Source organism: Lynx canadensis, chromosome A1, assembly GCF_007474595.2.
Source record: "Lynx canadensis isolate LIC74 chromosome A1, mLynCan4.pri.v2, whole genome shotgun sequence".
In the NCBI taxonomy this organism is placed as follows: domain Eukaryota; kingdom Metazoa; phylum Chordata; class Mammalia; order Carnivora; family Felidae; genus Lynx; species Lynx canadensis.
This window is the reverse complement of record NC_044303.2, coordinates 197,272,914-197,289,007: the sequence shown is the minus strand read 5'-3', so window position 1 is coordinate 197,289,007 and position 16,094 is coordinate 197,272,914. Positions and strand designations below refer to the sequence as shown.

General features: G+C 44.7%; 2 protein-coding genes across 2 annotated transcripts in view; one reads left to right on the top strand and one right to left on the bottom strand.

The window, feature by feature from the left end:
- Window positions 1-6,426: 6,426 nt before the first annotated feature.
- On the bottom strand, window positions 6,427-11,339 carry TIGD6 (tigger transposable element derived 6). Its single transcript, XM_030329480.1, has 2 exons — window positions 11,265-11,339; window positions 6,427-8,396 (listed from the first exon to the last, which is right to left on the bottom strand). The coding sequence occupies exon 2, from the start codon at window positions 8,311-8,313 to the stop codon at window positions 6,739-6,741; it is 1,575 nt and encodes a 524-aa protein (XP_030185340.1). The 5' UTR covers window positions 8,314-8,396; window positions 11,265-11,339; the 3' UTR covers window positions 6,427-6,738.
- A 187-nt stretch (window positions 11,340-11,526) lies between these two features.
- Window positions 11,527-16,094, top strand: part of HMGXB3 (HMG-box containing 3) — a 46,901-nt gene continuing 42,333 nt past the window's right edge. Inside the window, 3 exon segments of the mRNA XM_030327337.1 lie at window positions 11,527-11,985; window positions 14,631-14,769; window positions 15,645-15,819. Coding sequence (XP_030183197.1) covers window positions 14,633-14,769; window positions 15,645-15,819 — 312 coding nt within the window. The 5' untranslated portion in view covers window positions 11,527-11,985; window positions 14,631-14,632.

Genomic DNA, 16,094 nt, shown 5'->3' with positions numbered 1-16,094 from the left:
TTCAAGGCTAATGACTTTTGGGAACATGTTTTATACCACATATATCTTTTTTTAATTAAAGCAAGTGCCTTGATGCCATTCTATATAAATCATGCTTAACCCTCTATGGGATGAGAATGAGTTGATGGATTGCAGTCTATTGCAGGAGGGGGGGGTGGGTAGTTGGTTAATAGCAGATGTTTTTCTTCTGGAAGGATATGTTCATGTTGTTTATTATGTAAGATCCTGTACGTGTTGAGATCTAGAGGTGTCATTTCATTCTGCTAATAAATTGTTAATGCTAATAAAATATTACTCTGTGTCTAAATTATTTAAGTGCTTCACTAAGAAATACATTCAGGTCACCAGTGATCTTTAAAATACCATCTCTTTACATTTGGAGAGGGATCCGGTCATTAATTTTTCCCAACTATGACAAGAGGATCTGTCCTTACAGAAAGCCATAATGCATAAAGAAACCCAGTTCTTTTGTCTCTGCTTTGTGATCCTGAGTGAGTACATTAACCCTTTGGGGACTCAATTTTTTCATCAGTGAAGAGGGGAGGAGCACTAGATTGCTTGAGGAACCTTCCAGTTCTCATGTTGCCTGACGACTACTACTCTGTACCATGTTGGAATCCGAAAACCCCAAAATGGCTAATGTCTCGCTAGTCCTAACTCTGAATTTCAGTAAGTGAATTTTGCGCCACATTTTCCCCGTCAGTAAGCGGAGGCTAACACCTTATACACAGAATGAAGGAGTTGGACTGAATGGTCGTCTAAGGGCCCTTCCAATCTTGCTGTCCTCTGTACTCACCCTGTCTGCACGCAGCACCTGGCGTGCAGAGCCTTGTGAAGTGCCTCACACACTCTGTAGCATCTCTGCAGGTGCCTTGGAGGGCTCTGCTTCCCCATCTGTCCTTTCGGTGCTCATGTTCTTGGTCTCTTCTCTCCTCATTTAGCATCATTGCTCGTTTTTAATTTTCAGATCTGATTGAGACCGATGAAAGTATGACTCTTGGAGAAATACCACATGTGCATGTAAAAATATCCACATTATTAAAAAGGTTGGTTCACAGACCCCACGTCATGACCATTTTGCATTATAAACTCTCTCCAGATGACTACATCCACGTCTATGGCTTCCGTTGCTTTATTATCTGCATGCTCGTGGCAGCCAAACACGATTTCCAGCCCTTCTAGATAGAACACCAGCCTGTCTATATATAAATCTCCAGAGCTGTTATTGGACAACTGTGCCTGGGTGCCCAGAGGCACGTCACATGCAACACATCCTCAAACTCCTCTTTTCCCGTTGACCTAGCTTGATCATGGCATGACCCAGCAACTCAAGCCAGAAACCTGGGAAATCCTAGAATATTCCTCTTCAATTCAATCACCAAATCCATCTCTTTCAACATCTCTTTCTTGCCCTGAATGTTCATTTATCTTCAGGACTATGCCACAGCCTGACTAGCTAATCTGTTTCTCCACCACTCAGCCTCCACACTAGTTATCAATTATTTTCTTTAAAAAAAGAAAGAAAGAAAGAAAGAAAGGACCTTTGCTATTTCTAAGTGGTTCTCTAGTGTTTTCAGAATAAGTTCAGAACTAATGCTGTAGCCAACGAGGCCTTAAAAACTTTGCCCTTGGGGCACCTGGGTGGTTCAGTCCGTTAAGCATCTATCGCTCAGGTCATGATCTCATGGCTCATGGGTTCAAGCTCCACGTCGTGCTCTGTGCTGACAGCTCAGAGCCTAGAGCCTGCTTCAGATTCTGTGTCTCCCTCTCTCTCTGCCCCTTCCCCACTCATGCTCTGTTTCTCTCTCTAAAAAATAAACAGTAAAAAAAAAAAAACAAAAAAAAACCCAAAAACTTTGCCCTTGCTTACATCTTCAACCTCTTGTCCTGCCATACATCCCTTTGCTTGACATAACCTCTGACCTTAGGTGATCCCAAATGGGCCGTTTAAAAATACTGTTATATACGCTCTTGTTACGCTGTTCCTTCCACCAGGAGTTGCCTCCCAGCCCCATATGCCTAGCTTTTTACTAGTCTTTCCAAATACTTCTTACTAAATGTCCCTTGCTCTTGCCAAAATTTCCCACTGAATTCCTCTTCTCTCATGCGGGGTCTCCCTTTGGGCTTCATCTCTGTATATTTTCTAAAATGGCATTTACCATTCTGTTGTTTTTTCCTCTCTCCTCTCCTAACTGGACTCCTTGAAGATAGGGCCATGTATTTCATCCTTAGAGACTTCATGGCCAGCAGTGGGTATAAGGTCCAATGTATGACTATTACAAGCATGGATATGTTTGGTGGATAGTCAATTCTCTAACATTGCCTCATTTGCAGAGCATGTCTATCTGTCCAGGGTCAATTACACGGCCTGTGGTTATCAATGGTTGGAAAAAGTCACTGGTGAAGGGGTAGATGTGCAATGGGGTGGATCACAAGGTGGTCCAAGTCAGTTATTTCTTAGTTGCCCGAACAAGTCTCACATCCTGTGTCTTTTCTCTCCTTGTCGTCCTTTTCAATCTTTGCCATGTCAGAGAAATTACACATGGCCGCTTCTAAGGATTCTTCGATTGGCCAAATTTTTCCATTATGTAGTCTTCCTCTGCCCTCTGGTGGCCAGAATGTGCTACAACATTCCACTTCAAAGAACTATGGCCTCTGGTAGTAGGAACAATTAAGAGGTATGCAACTTTGGAATACATTATCTGAGCCTATTTGTCCTTTTGCATTGCAATTTTCTGGAAAGATTAAATGATAAGGAGTAAAACGGTTCTTGGAATATAACAGGCAATAATTCTTAGCTTCTTTCCTTTTTAATGAAAGAACCCATCTTAAGAACAGGACAAAGAAAACTTGAATTTTATCTAATGATTAGGCTGGGTGGTTCCAGAACACTAAACCCCAAGATCTGTTAGTGAAAAAAAGGTCTGGCAAGGGAGGTCCCTGCCTCTAAAAAGTACCTGTAAAGTCCCAAATAGGGATGGAAACTAATGACCATAGATAGCACTTATAAAATACATAGTCTGGGCCAGGTATACTTTATCCTCTTAACAGCTCGGCTGAGGTAGCTGCCTAGTTCCAGAATATTGGCCTACAGAGTAGATTGGTCAACTGGGGTAAAATAAATCCTCAAGTTGGGGACGAGGGACAGGAGGGTCAGGGAGAAATCATGGCCTGATAAAGACAGCAGACTCAAAAGGGATAATATTAGATTCTTTTAGTTTAAAAAGCAAAGCATCAAACAAAAACCCTAATGTCCAACAGGATCAAAGGTTTATCCAGTGTAAACCAGACCGCAAAAGTTCTGCTTTAGATATGATTTCTATCTAATAGGATCTAATTCATATGATACACTAGAGTCAATGTGAGATTTAAAAAAAATGTTTATTTTTGAGAGAGAGAGAGTGGGGGAGAGGCAGAGAGAGAGGGAGACAGAGGATCCAAAGCAGGCTCTACACTGACAGCAGAAAGCCCGATGTGGTGTTTGAACCCACAAACCATGAGATCATGACTGATCTGAAGTCAGACACTTAACCAGTTGAGCCACCCAGGTACCCCCTCTCTCTCTTCCTATTTTTTAAAACAAGTTTAGGCACATATTTACTCAATACTACTATATGCAAGGCACTTAAATAAAGCCTTTCATACCAAAGTCTTGTGTGTATAAATTCTGCAATACCTTTATATGGAAGGAAACAGTTGAAATTCTTCATTATCAAAGAACAGATGATAACCTGGAATAATATATTTGAGGCAAAGATACTCATGGAAAACCTTTGCAAATTCTTTTAAATAGAGGACAGCCCTGCCCTATCTGCAAGTCATTTTCTGGTAGAATCAATGCTTCAAACAGCTTTTTTAAAAGGTGGCATTGACACATTACACATGTATATCAATTTATACACAAATGTTTATTGAAGTGCCTATGAATGCCCAGCACAGTGCTAGGCACCATTAAGGTTACAAGGGTCCCTGCTCCCATGGAGCTTACAGTCTAGTCAAAGAGCCACAGAACATAAACATTTAAGCGTTTGAGTGGTAGAGACAAAAAGTGCCAAGGACCTGAGAGACAGAAGGGTGCTTAATTCCTCAAGAAAGGCTAGGAGAAAGAGGACTCCAGTTAATTCTTGAAGGGCCTTATGTTCAGGGCCTACCTAGGTAGGGAGCAGGGCAAGGCATTCAGGTAAAGGCACACCAGCAGACATGGGGTTGGAGTGGAAGAAAACGGCCTATCCAGGAGCAGCACATACACTGAATCGTAGGGAACAAGCAAGCTAGAAACGTAGGTTGTAGCTAACTCTAGAGGGTGCTAAAACTCAACTGAATGATCGTCTTTTTTTTTTTTTTTTTTTTAAGGCATTTAGGGGACACCAAAGACACGTGGGCAGGGGGCCATCGCATGATGTCAATAGATCTGACATGTGCAAAGTGGACTTCAGGAGAAGAAAGGTGAGGGAAGAAACTCAAAATCATGTCAGTAACCCTGACACAAAATGGTGACCACAGGTAAGGTGCTGACAGTGAGATGGAACCCCAGGACTCAGCCAGAGGGCACTGTTTTCCTCTCCTAAGTATTAAGGATTTAAAAATATGTATAGTGCTTTTGGGGCGCCTGGATGGTTCAGTTGGTTAAGCGTCCAACTCCTGGTCTTGGCTCAGGTCATGATCTCGTGGTTCATGTGACTGAGTCCCATGTCAGGCTCTGTTCTGACAGCATGGACCTGCATGGGATTCTCTCTCCCTCTGTCTCTAAAAATAAATAAACTTTAAAAAAATTTTAAATAACGGGGCACCTGGGTGGTTCAGTCGGTTAAGCCAATCATGATCGGCTCAGGTCATGATCTCACAGTTTGTGAGTTCAAGCCCCGCAACAGGCTCTGTGCTGACAGCTCGGAGCCTAGAGCCTGCTCCAGATTCTGTCTCCCTTTCTTTCTGCCGCTTCCCCGTTCACACTCTGTCTCTGTCTTTCTCAAAAATAAATAAACATTAAAAAAAATTTTAAATATGTATAGTACTTTTAATTATACTAGTTTGTTGAGAAGAAAAATATCCAAAACAAGGTTTTAAAAATCCATTTAAGCATTTTTTTTGTGATTGTTGTTGTTTTGTTCAACATGGAAGCAATACTTTCTATAATTAATCTGCTTTATATGTGTTTCAATTAAAATGACTACAGAAATAAAAATCACTGAATGGCCACGGGTTTTTGAAGTAACCACAAAATTAAGCTGTGTGTGTAGGCCGGGGGAGGGGGCGGGCACGGGGGGGAATCTACCCGACAACACTGACAGGTATTGTACATACCTTCTAAAAATGAAACAGATGTCTCACATATTAGGAATAGATACCAGGGTTATAAAGGGTATCAAGGATATTAATAATATCCTTCTTTATGGGAAAGCAACTTTAATATTATAAATGTGGTCATAAGTTTATACAGTCCTAAATCACTTAAAATCAACTCAGCTCTAGCAGATATCTCTGAAGAACAAACATAAAGGCATAAAAGTGAAGTAATTTCAGTAAAGGTAAACATAGTGTGCCTTCATCTTAATCATAAAGTCCAGGCTGGATTATCCACAGGTGTGGAGAACAGTGCAAATGATCCAAGTAGAGGATGAGCCAAACCCTGTCACACATGTCCTCGCTCCCACAAACTTCCCTCTCACTTTGTCTGGAAAGTGAGAGGTACACTGGGCCGTATGTTCTCTCCCGTGATCCTGATTAGCAGGATTTTCTGATATTATACCATGCCTCCTGCTTTGTATTGTATCTCCTCTTTAATGCACCTCGTATTCCCCTGTGCCCCAGCTCCCTATAAGCAATAAGCCTCAAGTATTACAAGATGTGTCAATATGCTAGGTGACTCCTGTTAATTCTTTGGGCACAGACAGATGTACCTCTACTGAATACCTGGCTAACTGGTGGGGCATATAGGAGAAAAGCTAGGAAGGTTGTAGATTACCAAATCAGCAGAAAGGAGTCAACAGATCTGGAATAAGAACAGCTAAGGCTTTTCTTTTTTCTTTTCTTTTTTGCTAGTTAGTGAGTGGGAGTTTTCAGATGGCCAAACGAAGAGAGAAGTACTGGAATCCAGCTAAACCAGTGGTTCTCAAAGTATGGATCCTGGACCACATCAATATCAGCATAACCTAGGAACTTGTTAGGATTGCAAATTTGGGGGCCCCACCTAAGACCCACCGAATCAGAAAATATGGAGGTGGAACCCAGCAATCTGGGTTTTAGCAAGCCTTCCAAGTGATTCTAAAGGGAGCTAGCTAGCATTTGGAAAACACTGAGCTAGACTTACTGGGAAAAAGTTGGCTCTAGCCCCACAGCGTGTTTGACTTTCCTGTGGCCGATCCAATAAACTTTTCTGCACATCGGAATTACCTGGGGAGCTCCACAAACTAATGCCTGTGACCCATCACCAGTGATTGTGATTTAATTGGTTTGGGATAAGGCCTGGGCTTTGCAAATTTTTTTGAAGATCCTCAAGAGACCCTAAGGTGCAGACAACTTGGGGAACCATCTGATGAATCAAAAGATAACACACATAGTAGTCAAATTTCATTTCCAAATACCGTTCAAGGAAGTTTCCTGATTATTTCAGAGGACTGGAACGTTGTCATCAAAATCTTAAAATTTAAGTTCCGTATCCTATCTTTAAAAAAAAACCAAAACTCACTTTATTCTTGTAAACTACATTTTCTAAATTAAAAGGGACAGTTAATTCCTACATTATTTTGTTTGGAGAAAATCTGTAAGTTTGGAGTCAACAAGAGTTTGTGTCACTTTTCTCATTAAATATTCATCTATGCCATTTAGTTGTCCAAAAACGGCATCAGGAACACCTGCACAAGTGGAAAGGAACTGTCTGAGTTTCTGTACACTTGAGATGGCCTCTGTGATGGTGATTTTTGGCTGCTGTGGTGAAGATGCCTCTCCCTCATCCTCACTTCCAGCTTCATCTGTATTTTCACCAGCCTCCGTGCCCTGGATGACCTCTGTGTCCATCAGATCTTGAGAGATGATAAGGTCATCGTCTGCAGTGACAAAGTCCTGGAAATTTATTTCATTTGGGACACAGGTGGCAATAGCCACGGAGTGCCACAACTCTTCAGTGGCTATCTCTGGTTCACTGGCTGCTGCTTCTGGGCCGGAATCTGTCAGTTCCATAGGGATGATGCCCGCCTTCTGCCAGCATCTCACCACCGTGGACTGCTTGACTGACCACCATGCTGCAGCGATCATGTCAATGGCCTGCCTCATGTCCACTTTTTCTTGATCCTCACTGCTGTGGCGCTTGAGGAGGATCTGTTTCAGGAGGTGACTTCTATATAGCACTTTCATGGTGTGAATTATGCCAAGATTCAGGGGCTGCAGAACGGCAGTACAGTTGGAGGGCAGGTACCCCACCTGAATCCTTTCCAAGCGTGGCAGCATGTTGTGAGCCGAGCAGTTGTCAATCAGCAGGAGGATGCGGCGTTCTGCCCGCTTCATCCTGGCATCCACTTGCATCAGCCACTCGTTAAACAGGTCCTGCGTCATCCATGCCCACCGGTTGGCTCGGTAATCACAAGGGAGGGAATGGACATTCTTGAGACAGCGTGGGTTGGCTGACCTACCAACAATCAATGGTCTCATTTTTTCAGTCCCCGAAGCATTGCAACAAAAGAGTGCTGTCAACCGCTGCTTTGCTTTCTTGCCCCCTCTACAATGGTCCCCTTTAGCAGCAAGCGTGTGCTGGGGAAGCAACTGGAAAAACACTCCTGTCTCGTCAGCATTAAAGATATCATCTGGGCTGTAGTCAGCAATCAGTTTTATAATTTCCCCTGCATGCCACTCGTTAACCTTATCTATTCCTAGACCATTCATTAATCTGTCACTATCCTCTCTACAGACTGCTTTCAAAGCAATTCCGTGGCGATCCCTAAATCTGTTCAGCCAGCCCACACTTGCTTGAAAGTTGTCATAGCCAAGCATGTTGGCCAAGTTTAGTGCTTTTTTCCGAATGACAGAACCAGTCACAAGAATGTTTTTGGCATGGATTTCTCGAAACCAAGCAAAAACAGCCTTATCGATGTCGTCATAGAGAGCGTTTCTCATCCTTTTCCGCTGGGGTCCTACGGATGCCTCCCGGACCTTCTCTTCAAACTTGGCGCGGTCCTTTAAGAATGTAGACAAGGTGGAAGGAGTGATACCGAATTCTTTTGCCACATCGCCTTTCCTCTTTCCCGAGTCTACAGCTTCCACGACTTTCATTTTCTCCTCCAGGGAGAACTGCCGACGTTTCTTGTTCCCCTTGTTTGCCATGTCCGCAGAATGAGGGCCGGGCCACGATTACCAGGGCTGTGTGTGTCCCTCCTGCTGGCTTGTTTTGTCACAAGTGTAGAAAGCTGAGGAGACAAAATGGAGGACCTGTCGGGAACCAAAGATCACAGATTCCCCCTAAACGATGGGTCAGATTTTTCAAAATCCTACTAGGAAATGATAACATAAGGCCCAAATCAAGAGAAAACAGGATTCATACTGCTGCTTTTGGTAGGGATTACTTATTTAGACTCGTAGTATGTTTGAAATAGAAGAGATCTTACAGAGGATCTAGTTCACTTACACTTTCCGAGCTTCTGCAGAAATAATAATAATGTCTGCTCTGATATGAGAGTAGATTGAAATAATAGACGGTGAAGAGGTTTGCAAATAGCAGTGTGCTGTATAAATTCAAGGGATTATTTTCTGACTCATTTTAAAAACAGAAACTAAGGCCAAGAGAAGGGCCTACCCAAGTTCATACAGCTCAGATTTCTTGATTCCGAATTCGTGGCATTTCTGCTACTCCATAGTCCTGCTTGAAATGCCAACAAAATGAGATCTTCAAAGCTCTACCCCTATTTGGCTTGGAAGGATTTTCACTGTGGGGATGTTTGTGGTAGCCACACATTCGTTTATTGAATATTTATCGGTGCCAAGTGGCAAGGATATCGTGATGAACAACACAGTCAAGGTCCCCGCCCTTATGGAATATACAGTATGGTGGAGGAAGATCAACAGTAACTGAACAGATAAATAAGAGAATGATAGAGTGTGATATGGCTATGAAAAAAATAAACATGAGCAGGCAGCAGCAGTTTTGCTAATTGCCTGTGCAGACAGTTTATCATGAGAGTCCTCACAAGACAGGGGGCTGTGACCTTCTACTGTGACTGCAACTTTCCAAGCACTGACTTCTATCACCACCTCCACACTTATCTATTCATTCTTGGCATCCTCTACGTGCTAAGCACTGTGCTCGATGCCAGCCATACAGAGATGGATGGAACATAGTGCTCACCATTGAGGAGCGCACCAGGGACTCAGAGAAGACAAGCACTACAGTGTATGGAAAACTATAAAAGAGGTTACAGAGTACTATGAGCTAGAACACAGAAGTGGGGATGATCAACTGGGTGGGGCATGGGCAGTGCACTTCAAAGAGGAAACCACTGATATTGGGTCTGAAAGTATAAACAACTAGGAATTCATGAAATAGAAGGAAATGGGTGTAAAGGCAATAAAGTACTATATAAAACAAGATGGCATGGTCAGGAAAAAAAAGTCTCTGGAGAAGAAAGCAAGAGCCAAATCATAGAAATTCTAGCTTGATCCTGGGACAGTAAGAGGCCAGAGAGGTCTGTTTATTTGAATGACATGATCATATTTGCATTTTTTCAATGTTTATTTATTTTGAGAGAGAGAGCCAGTGTGAGCGGGGGATGGCAGAGAGAGAGAGAGAGAGAGAGAGAGAGAGAGAGAGAGAGAGAATCCCAAGCAGGCTCCATGCTGTCAGCACAGAGCCCTACGCAGGGCTTGATCCCACAAACTGTGAGATCATGACCTGAGCCAAAATCAAGAGTCAGACGCTTAACCGGCTGAGCCACCCAGGTGCCCCAGATTTGCGCTTTAGAGAGTCCTTTGGTTGCAAAGTGGAGAACCTGATGGTTAAAATCATTTCCCCAAGAGGTGGCCCTAACTCTGAAGATGAAAGCAAGCTAGCCTAATAGGCCATAGGCGGTTGGGATATGTTAATCTGAATGTAAAGGGAAGCTACTGAAGGATTTTAAGTGAGGAGAAAGATGACTGTTAGGTAAAGAATGGAACTGAAGGGGGTCAGAGAGAAAGCAGGGGAGACTAGTTAGGAGGCTGCTGTGTGAGTCCCAAAGTGAGAGAATGGTGACTGGGATTACAGGAATAGTGGATATGGTGAGAAATAGTCAGTTTGGGTCTATGTTTTTGCAGATCTTGCTGATGGACTGCATGTGAGGTGCAGGGGGAGTCAAAAGGTAACTCCCAGATTTCTGGCTGGAGCACTGAGCAATCCCATGGATGGTGGTACCATTTACTGAGATGAGAACTGATTACCGAGGAGATGGAAACCAATTACTGACGATCTACTTCATAAACGTAACTTGTTACTTTGCATGCTTTACACAGCTTACACACGACAGGACTGGGATTCAACTCCTGGGAGACTCGGCACGAAGTCAGTGTTCTGAACACTTACAGAGTGCTACATACCCTGTTCTGGGAACTACCAGTATCGAGAGGAGACACGGAAAGAGAATGAAGCAAGAGCCAAGCGAAAGTCTCGTAGGTCAAGCTAAGTTTGAATTTTATTCTAAGTGAATGAAAAGACACTAAGTGATCTTAAGCAGAAAGTGACCGAATCAGACTTAACAGTGCAAAAAGATCACTCCGCCTGTTGTGTGGAGAGCAGATGGCAGAGCTACAGGAGAGGAGGTGGGAAGAGACTGCATCAGTCCAGGAGGAAACAATGGTGACCAGGATGTTGGTGACAGTGGTACATGGAGAAAAGTATGCAGATTGGAAATACATTTGCAAGACAGTGAGGGTCGTGCAGGGACTTGTACAAATGTGGAACATTCTGTGACACTGGCGGGAAAATAGTATACCATTCTTGTCCGATTCCAGACCGTCTCCACTTGGGTCATTCGGCTAGGTTTCACTTCAGGAATTCACTATCATAACTGTGTGTGGGGCAGAAGGACGGATTGGGGGCAGATCACCCGGGTGAGGACAGCTTGATGCGGCACTAACAAGTAAGAATCCTATCCTGAAAAAGCAGGGACAGACTGGGCAAGGCTGGGGTCAGGCCTTGAACACCGTGCTGAAAGGGAGGTGCTGGGGCTCCAGAGGGCCCGACGTGGCTTTGAGAGGTGAGGCGTGGCCTCGACCTCTCACGCTCGGCACAGCCCCGCCCCAGTTACCTGAGCGCCCTACGGCAACGCCCGAGGGCTAAGCGGCCCCGGCGTCCCACCGCGGGCGGCCGCAGCTTCCTCCTCCTCCCGGAACTTCTAGCCGGAAGCAGTCCGTCCGCCTTACCAAGCCCCCTCTAAGCATCTAAGGAGTCCCTATGGGCCCGCCTCTCGACTAGGGCTGGACTGTTGCGCTTGCGCAAAGGGTCGCACGCAGTCACGCGCAGGTGGCCGCTTCCGGCGCGCCGCGAGGGCCGCCGGGAAGGGTCTCCCTGGCGATCCGAGGTGTGCTGCTGCCGCTGCTGCCGCCGCCGCCGCCGCCGCCGCGGAACCGGTGCTGCGGCGACGCCCGCGTCCCTGCTGTCTTCCTCGGGTTCCCCGGGGCTTGACCCCCGGGGCCCTCGGCAGGCGTCGGTGAAGAGCCTGCGGAGCGAACCTGTGCTCCCGTAGCCGCCTTCCACGACCTCATATCGCGACTCCGAGGAGGGGGAGCGAGAGGAGCTGTCGCGACTCCGCGCCGTGTGTCGCCGGGCGGGGCCGCGGGGCCGGGGCTCCTCCAGCCCCCGGGATGCGCGCGCGAGCCCTCGCCTCCACTTCCTTGTTGCCGCTGTCACGACTGGAGCCGCTTCTCGCCGACAGCGGGGAGCGCGAGTGCGCCGGCCAGCCCCCTCGTCGAGCCCTCGGGCCGGACGCCTCCGGGAATGTGAGCCGCGCGGCGTGCACGCTCCTCCGGGTAAGTCCCGCCCTCGGGCACCTCGCTGCACTGTGCCACCGACCCGCTGGGCCACCTCGAGTCGGGTCCTGCGGCTCTCGGAGCCCTGTTGCCACTTCCACAGAATAGGGGCAGTAAGCCTTAGTGTTCTTCCGCATTCGGAAGGGACGTCTGAGACCCCGAGAGGGGAAAGAACTAGCTCAAAGGCAAGCCATGGCCCCTAGTCGAACCGTCAAAGGCCATCTCGTGAGGTTATGAGGAGCATCTGAAAGAACAAAGTGTCTCCGATTTCACGTATTGCCCTTAATCCTGTTTTACAGATGAGAACAGTGAGGCTGAGAGAGTAAGTGGGTTTCTCAAGGTCATAGAGCTCTGTGTGGATGCCGTTAAAATGGGTAACTTAGAATCCTGATCTTTTGCCTTCTAGAGCTCTTGGTTTTAACCTTTATATTATCCTGCCTTTTTTTGCACTGGTGTATTGAGGCCTAGGGTCTGAAAATCATCTTGGACCCAGGTTAAAATGGGGTAGTCAAACAAGCAAAAACCCAGGGCAATCTATTCCTGCCCCCACCCCAAGGTGGTTGTAATGACTCTGTTTCCTAAATTGTTTTTGCTCTGGGTGCTAAAACCTTCTATGGCATTTTTTACAGATGCTTTCCGGCAGTTACTGCTTTTCTTTGCAAGACTCTCAAGGGCTGAAAAGTCAATTGATTAAGGGCAAAAAAAGGACAGTACCTACATAGCCTTGATTTGAATTCTAGCTACCCTTACCCTGTGAAGGCACTGGTCTGTTAACTTACCCAACCAAGTTGTGGGTTATATTCTCTTCCTGGGTTGCACTGTGACAGAATGCAGGGTTTATTTGTTTTAATGGGAAGGGAAATCATTAAAGTGACACAGAATGAGAAAGAACCTTGGGAATAATGTGTTTTTGACTGGGGGTGTCTTTAAAGTTATAGGTGACACATTGTTTGTCTGCATTTTCTAGGGGAGGGTTTTTAGCTTTCATAGCATTCTCAAAGGTATTCTTGCCTTCCCCAAATTTAGCAGCTTACCTGTTTCAGCTTTTTCATCGCACATAAGGAACAACTGAAATTCGGGGTGGAGTATCGACTTGTCTGAGATCACATGGTTAGAGTTGAGCCTTGAAGCCAGGTCTTCGTGCGCTGCTCAACATGCAGTGCTCTTTTTCTCGTTATACCTTAACCAGGTAACCTCGTCATTTGTTGAGTGAGGTTTAAATGAGATGTGAGTGGGCTTTGTAATACACAGATGTCTCCTGTGTTTTCTGCTCCGACTCCCTCCTCCCAGAAGCCTAAGTTCTCTTCTGACAGATTTTCAGGAGCAACAACAGTGTATCATTTCTGTCTCATAAAATTGAAGTGGTTTCTGGAAACCTTTCTCCCTCTAAGGATGGAGTCTTTTGGGTAAAACTCCTACTAAGAACGTGGCCACAGATATACTAGCTCTTGTGGCCACAAATATACTAGCTCTTCTTGAACTCGTCATTCAGGTTTTTTTGTGCCTTTCTTTTTCCAGCAAAATCTGTTCATAGATTTTCTGTTTCTTAGGCCGGACAGTAATGTTGGTCTGTCAGATTGCTGTTTAAACCTAAGCTGTCCAGTACTCTAGCCATATATGTGGCTAATTTAAATTCATTACAGTTAAACAAAACCAAATTAATTTGGTTCCTCAATCATACTAGTCATATTTCAGGTGCTTAGTAGCCGTATTGGAGAGCACAGATACAGAACATTCCCATCATTTGCAGAAAGTGTATTGAACAGTGCTGGTTTAGAGGATTGCCAGTGGAGATGGGGAGCCGTGTAGTGTAATGAAAGAAGGCTCGGAGAGTTGGCTTTTTCAGTTAAAAAAAAAAAAATCTGTTAAGTTCCTATTTGGGTGTGGTGGCCTTAGGCATGTCATGAAACCACAGATTATTAATCTTTACTAATGAACCCTTTATTTTGTGTAGCACTTGACTATTCTCAAATAGACTTACTTCTATGGTATCCTTTGAGCCTTATCACTGTAAATCTGTAGCAAAGGTGGATGAGACATCTTTCTTTTTATATGTGAAAGACTCGAACCTGAACTAGCTGAAGGACCTACCTGCTCAAAGTCACACAAGCTGGCAGAGTGTAAAGAAATCTATTACATACAGCCACTTACTGCGTGTCTGAATGAATCATTGAAGCAGTTTGCTTAAGGTAATGAAACATGAGAGAGGGTCCAGAACTTCTGACTCCTGGCTAAGTATTCTTTTTACCTGTTACCATATGGAATTCTTATAATGTGGGGGCTATTCTTTGAGTTGAAGAATTATTACGTCCCATGAATGATTATAAGCAAATGGGCTGTCTAAGCTAGTGATCCTAAATTTGCCTAGTCAAAGGAATCACCTGGGACACTTGTTAAGCATGCAGATTTCCATACCCTCTGGAGATTTCGGATTCTGAAAAGCTGAGGTGGAACCCTGGAATCTGTATGTTTGTTAAGTACTCCGCCCCCACCCCCCCTCCTCCCAGTGCTTCCTAGGATCTGCTGAGTTTGGGAAATAACTGAACCTTAAGGGCCTGGCAGAGATAGGGGATCACTGGATCAAGTGCCTGCTGTCCTTTTTAGGATAGATTCTTGAAACTTGTTTGTGTTTGCCTTTGCTCTAGCCATGGATGCATCATATGATGGTACTGAGGTAACTGTCGTGATGGAGGAAATTGAGGAAGCCTACTGTTATACCTCTCCTGGGCCACCCAAGAAGAAGAAAAAGTATAAAATACATGGAGAAAAGGCCAAGAAACCCAGGTTAGCCAACACATTTAGGTAGCTGACATTTATAAACACAAGCTGCTTGGAAAACTGTGTTGAGGAAGACCTTGGGCTGTGTCCAGATTCTTTGAGAGTGCCATGTCTGTTATTGAACGGGTGTGGTGTTGTGGGGAGAAGGGGATGGGAAGTAGGAAGTGATACCAGCAATTGCCATTCCTGGCCAGATTATGATCATGTTTTCCTGTCACTGGAAATTGTACTATACAAATGGTGGAAGCTATGTACAAATGAACTGTGTTATTTATTATTGTAATTGTCGATACTGAAGCATTTAAAATCGGGCATTAATAAAAATACAGAATCATAAACAGTATCAACGATGTCTATAAAGACCATCCATACTGTAGCTCTAATCTCCCTCTTAACTAAACACTCCAAACTTCTTGCTGAAGTTACCAGTTTCAGGTTACTTTGGTAGTTCATTTACTTCCCTTTCTCAACTCTGGGGAGGTGCTGTTCACCAGTGAGATGGCCAGAGGCTGTGTAGAGGAGTAAAGCATGTGAGTGATAACCAGATTGCGATCAGTCCCCTAAGTAACCTTTCCCTGAGAGAGGAGTGACAGGGCACTTGTATATCTTTGCTCATACTGGCCTTTAAAGTCAGTCATTCCTGTAGAAAATGCGGTCCATTGAAAAGTGAATCAGACAAGCTTCTGCTTCCAGCTTTCTGGAGGGAGAAACCCGTACACCATCTGGGGCTGTTATTTAAATGTTTGTTTGCTTCAGTCCCTGTTTGGTTAAATCCTTTGAAATAAAAAGCTAGGTTTTTGCCTCTTTACTGTCAAACCCTAACACTGCAGTATTTACTGGTTGAATGAGGGAAAATCTGAAGAGGTCACTGCTTCCTTTAGGTCGGCTTACCTTCTCTACTATTACGACATCTACTTGAAAGTGCAGCAGGAGCTCCCCCACCTCCCTCAATCCGAGATCAATAAGAAGATTAGTGAAAGTTGGAGGCTCCTGAGTGTGGCTGAGAGGAGTTATTATCTGGAGAAAGCCAAACTAGAGAAAGAAGGTTTGGATCCTGTAAGTAATTTTGTTTTCCAGCTAATTTCTCCACTGGGTCAATGGTGAAGGCCTTGGGAAGACCAGCCTCCTATTCTCGTTTCCTTTTCTTGGGAAAACTTTGAGTCCGTTTAATCTTTTTTTAGTTTTTCTTTTTTTTTTTTTTTTTTAAATTTTTTTTAACGTTTATTTATTTTTGAGACAGAGAGAGACAGAGCATGAACGGGGGGAGGGGCAGAGAGAGAGGGAGACACAGAATCAGAAACAGGCTCCAGGCTCTGAGCCATCAGCCCAGA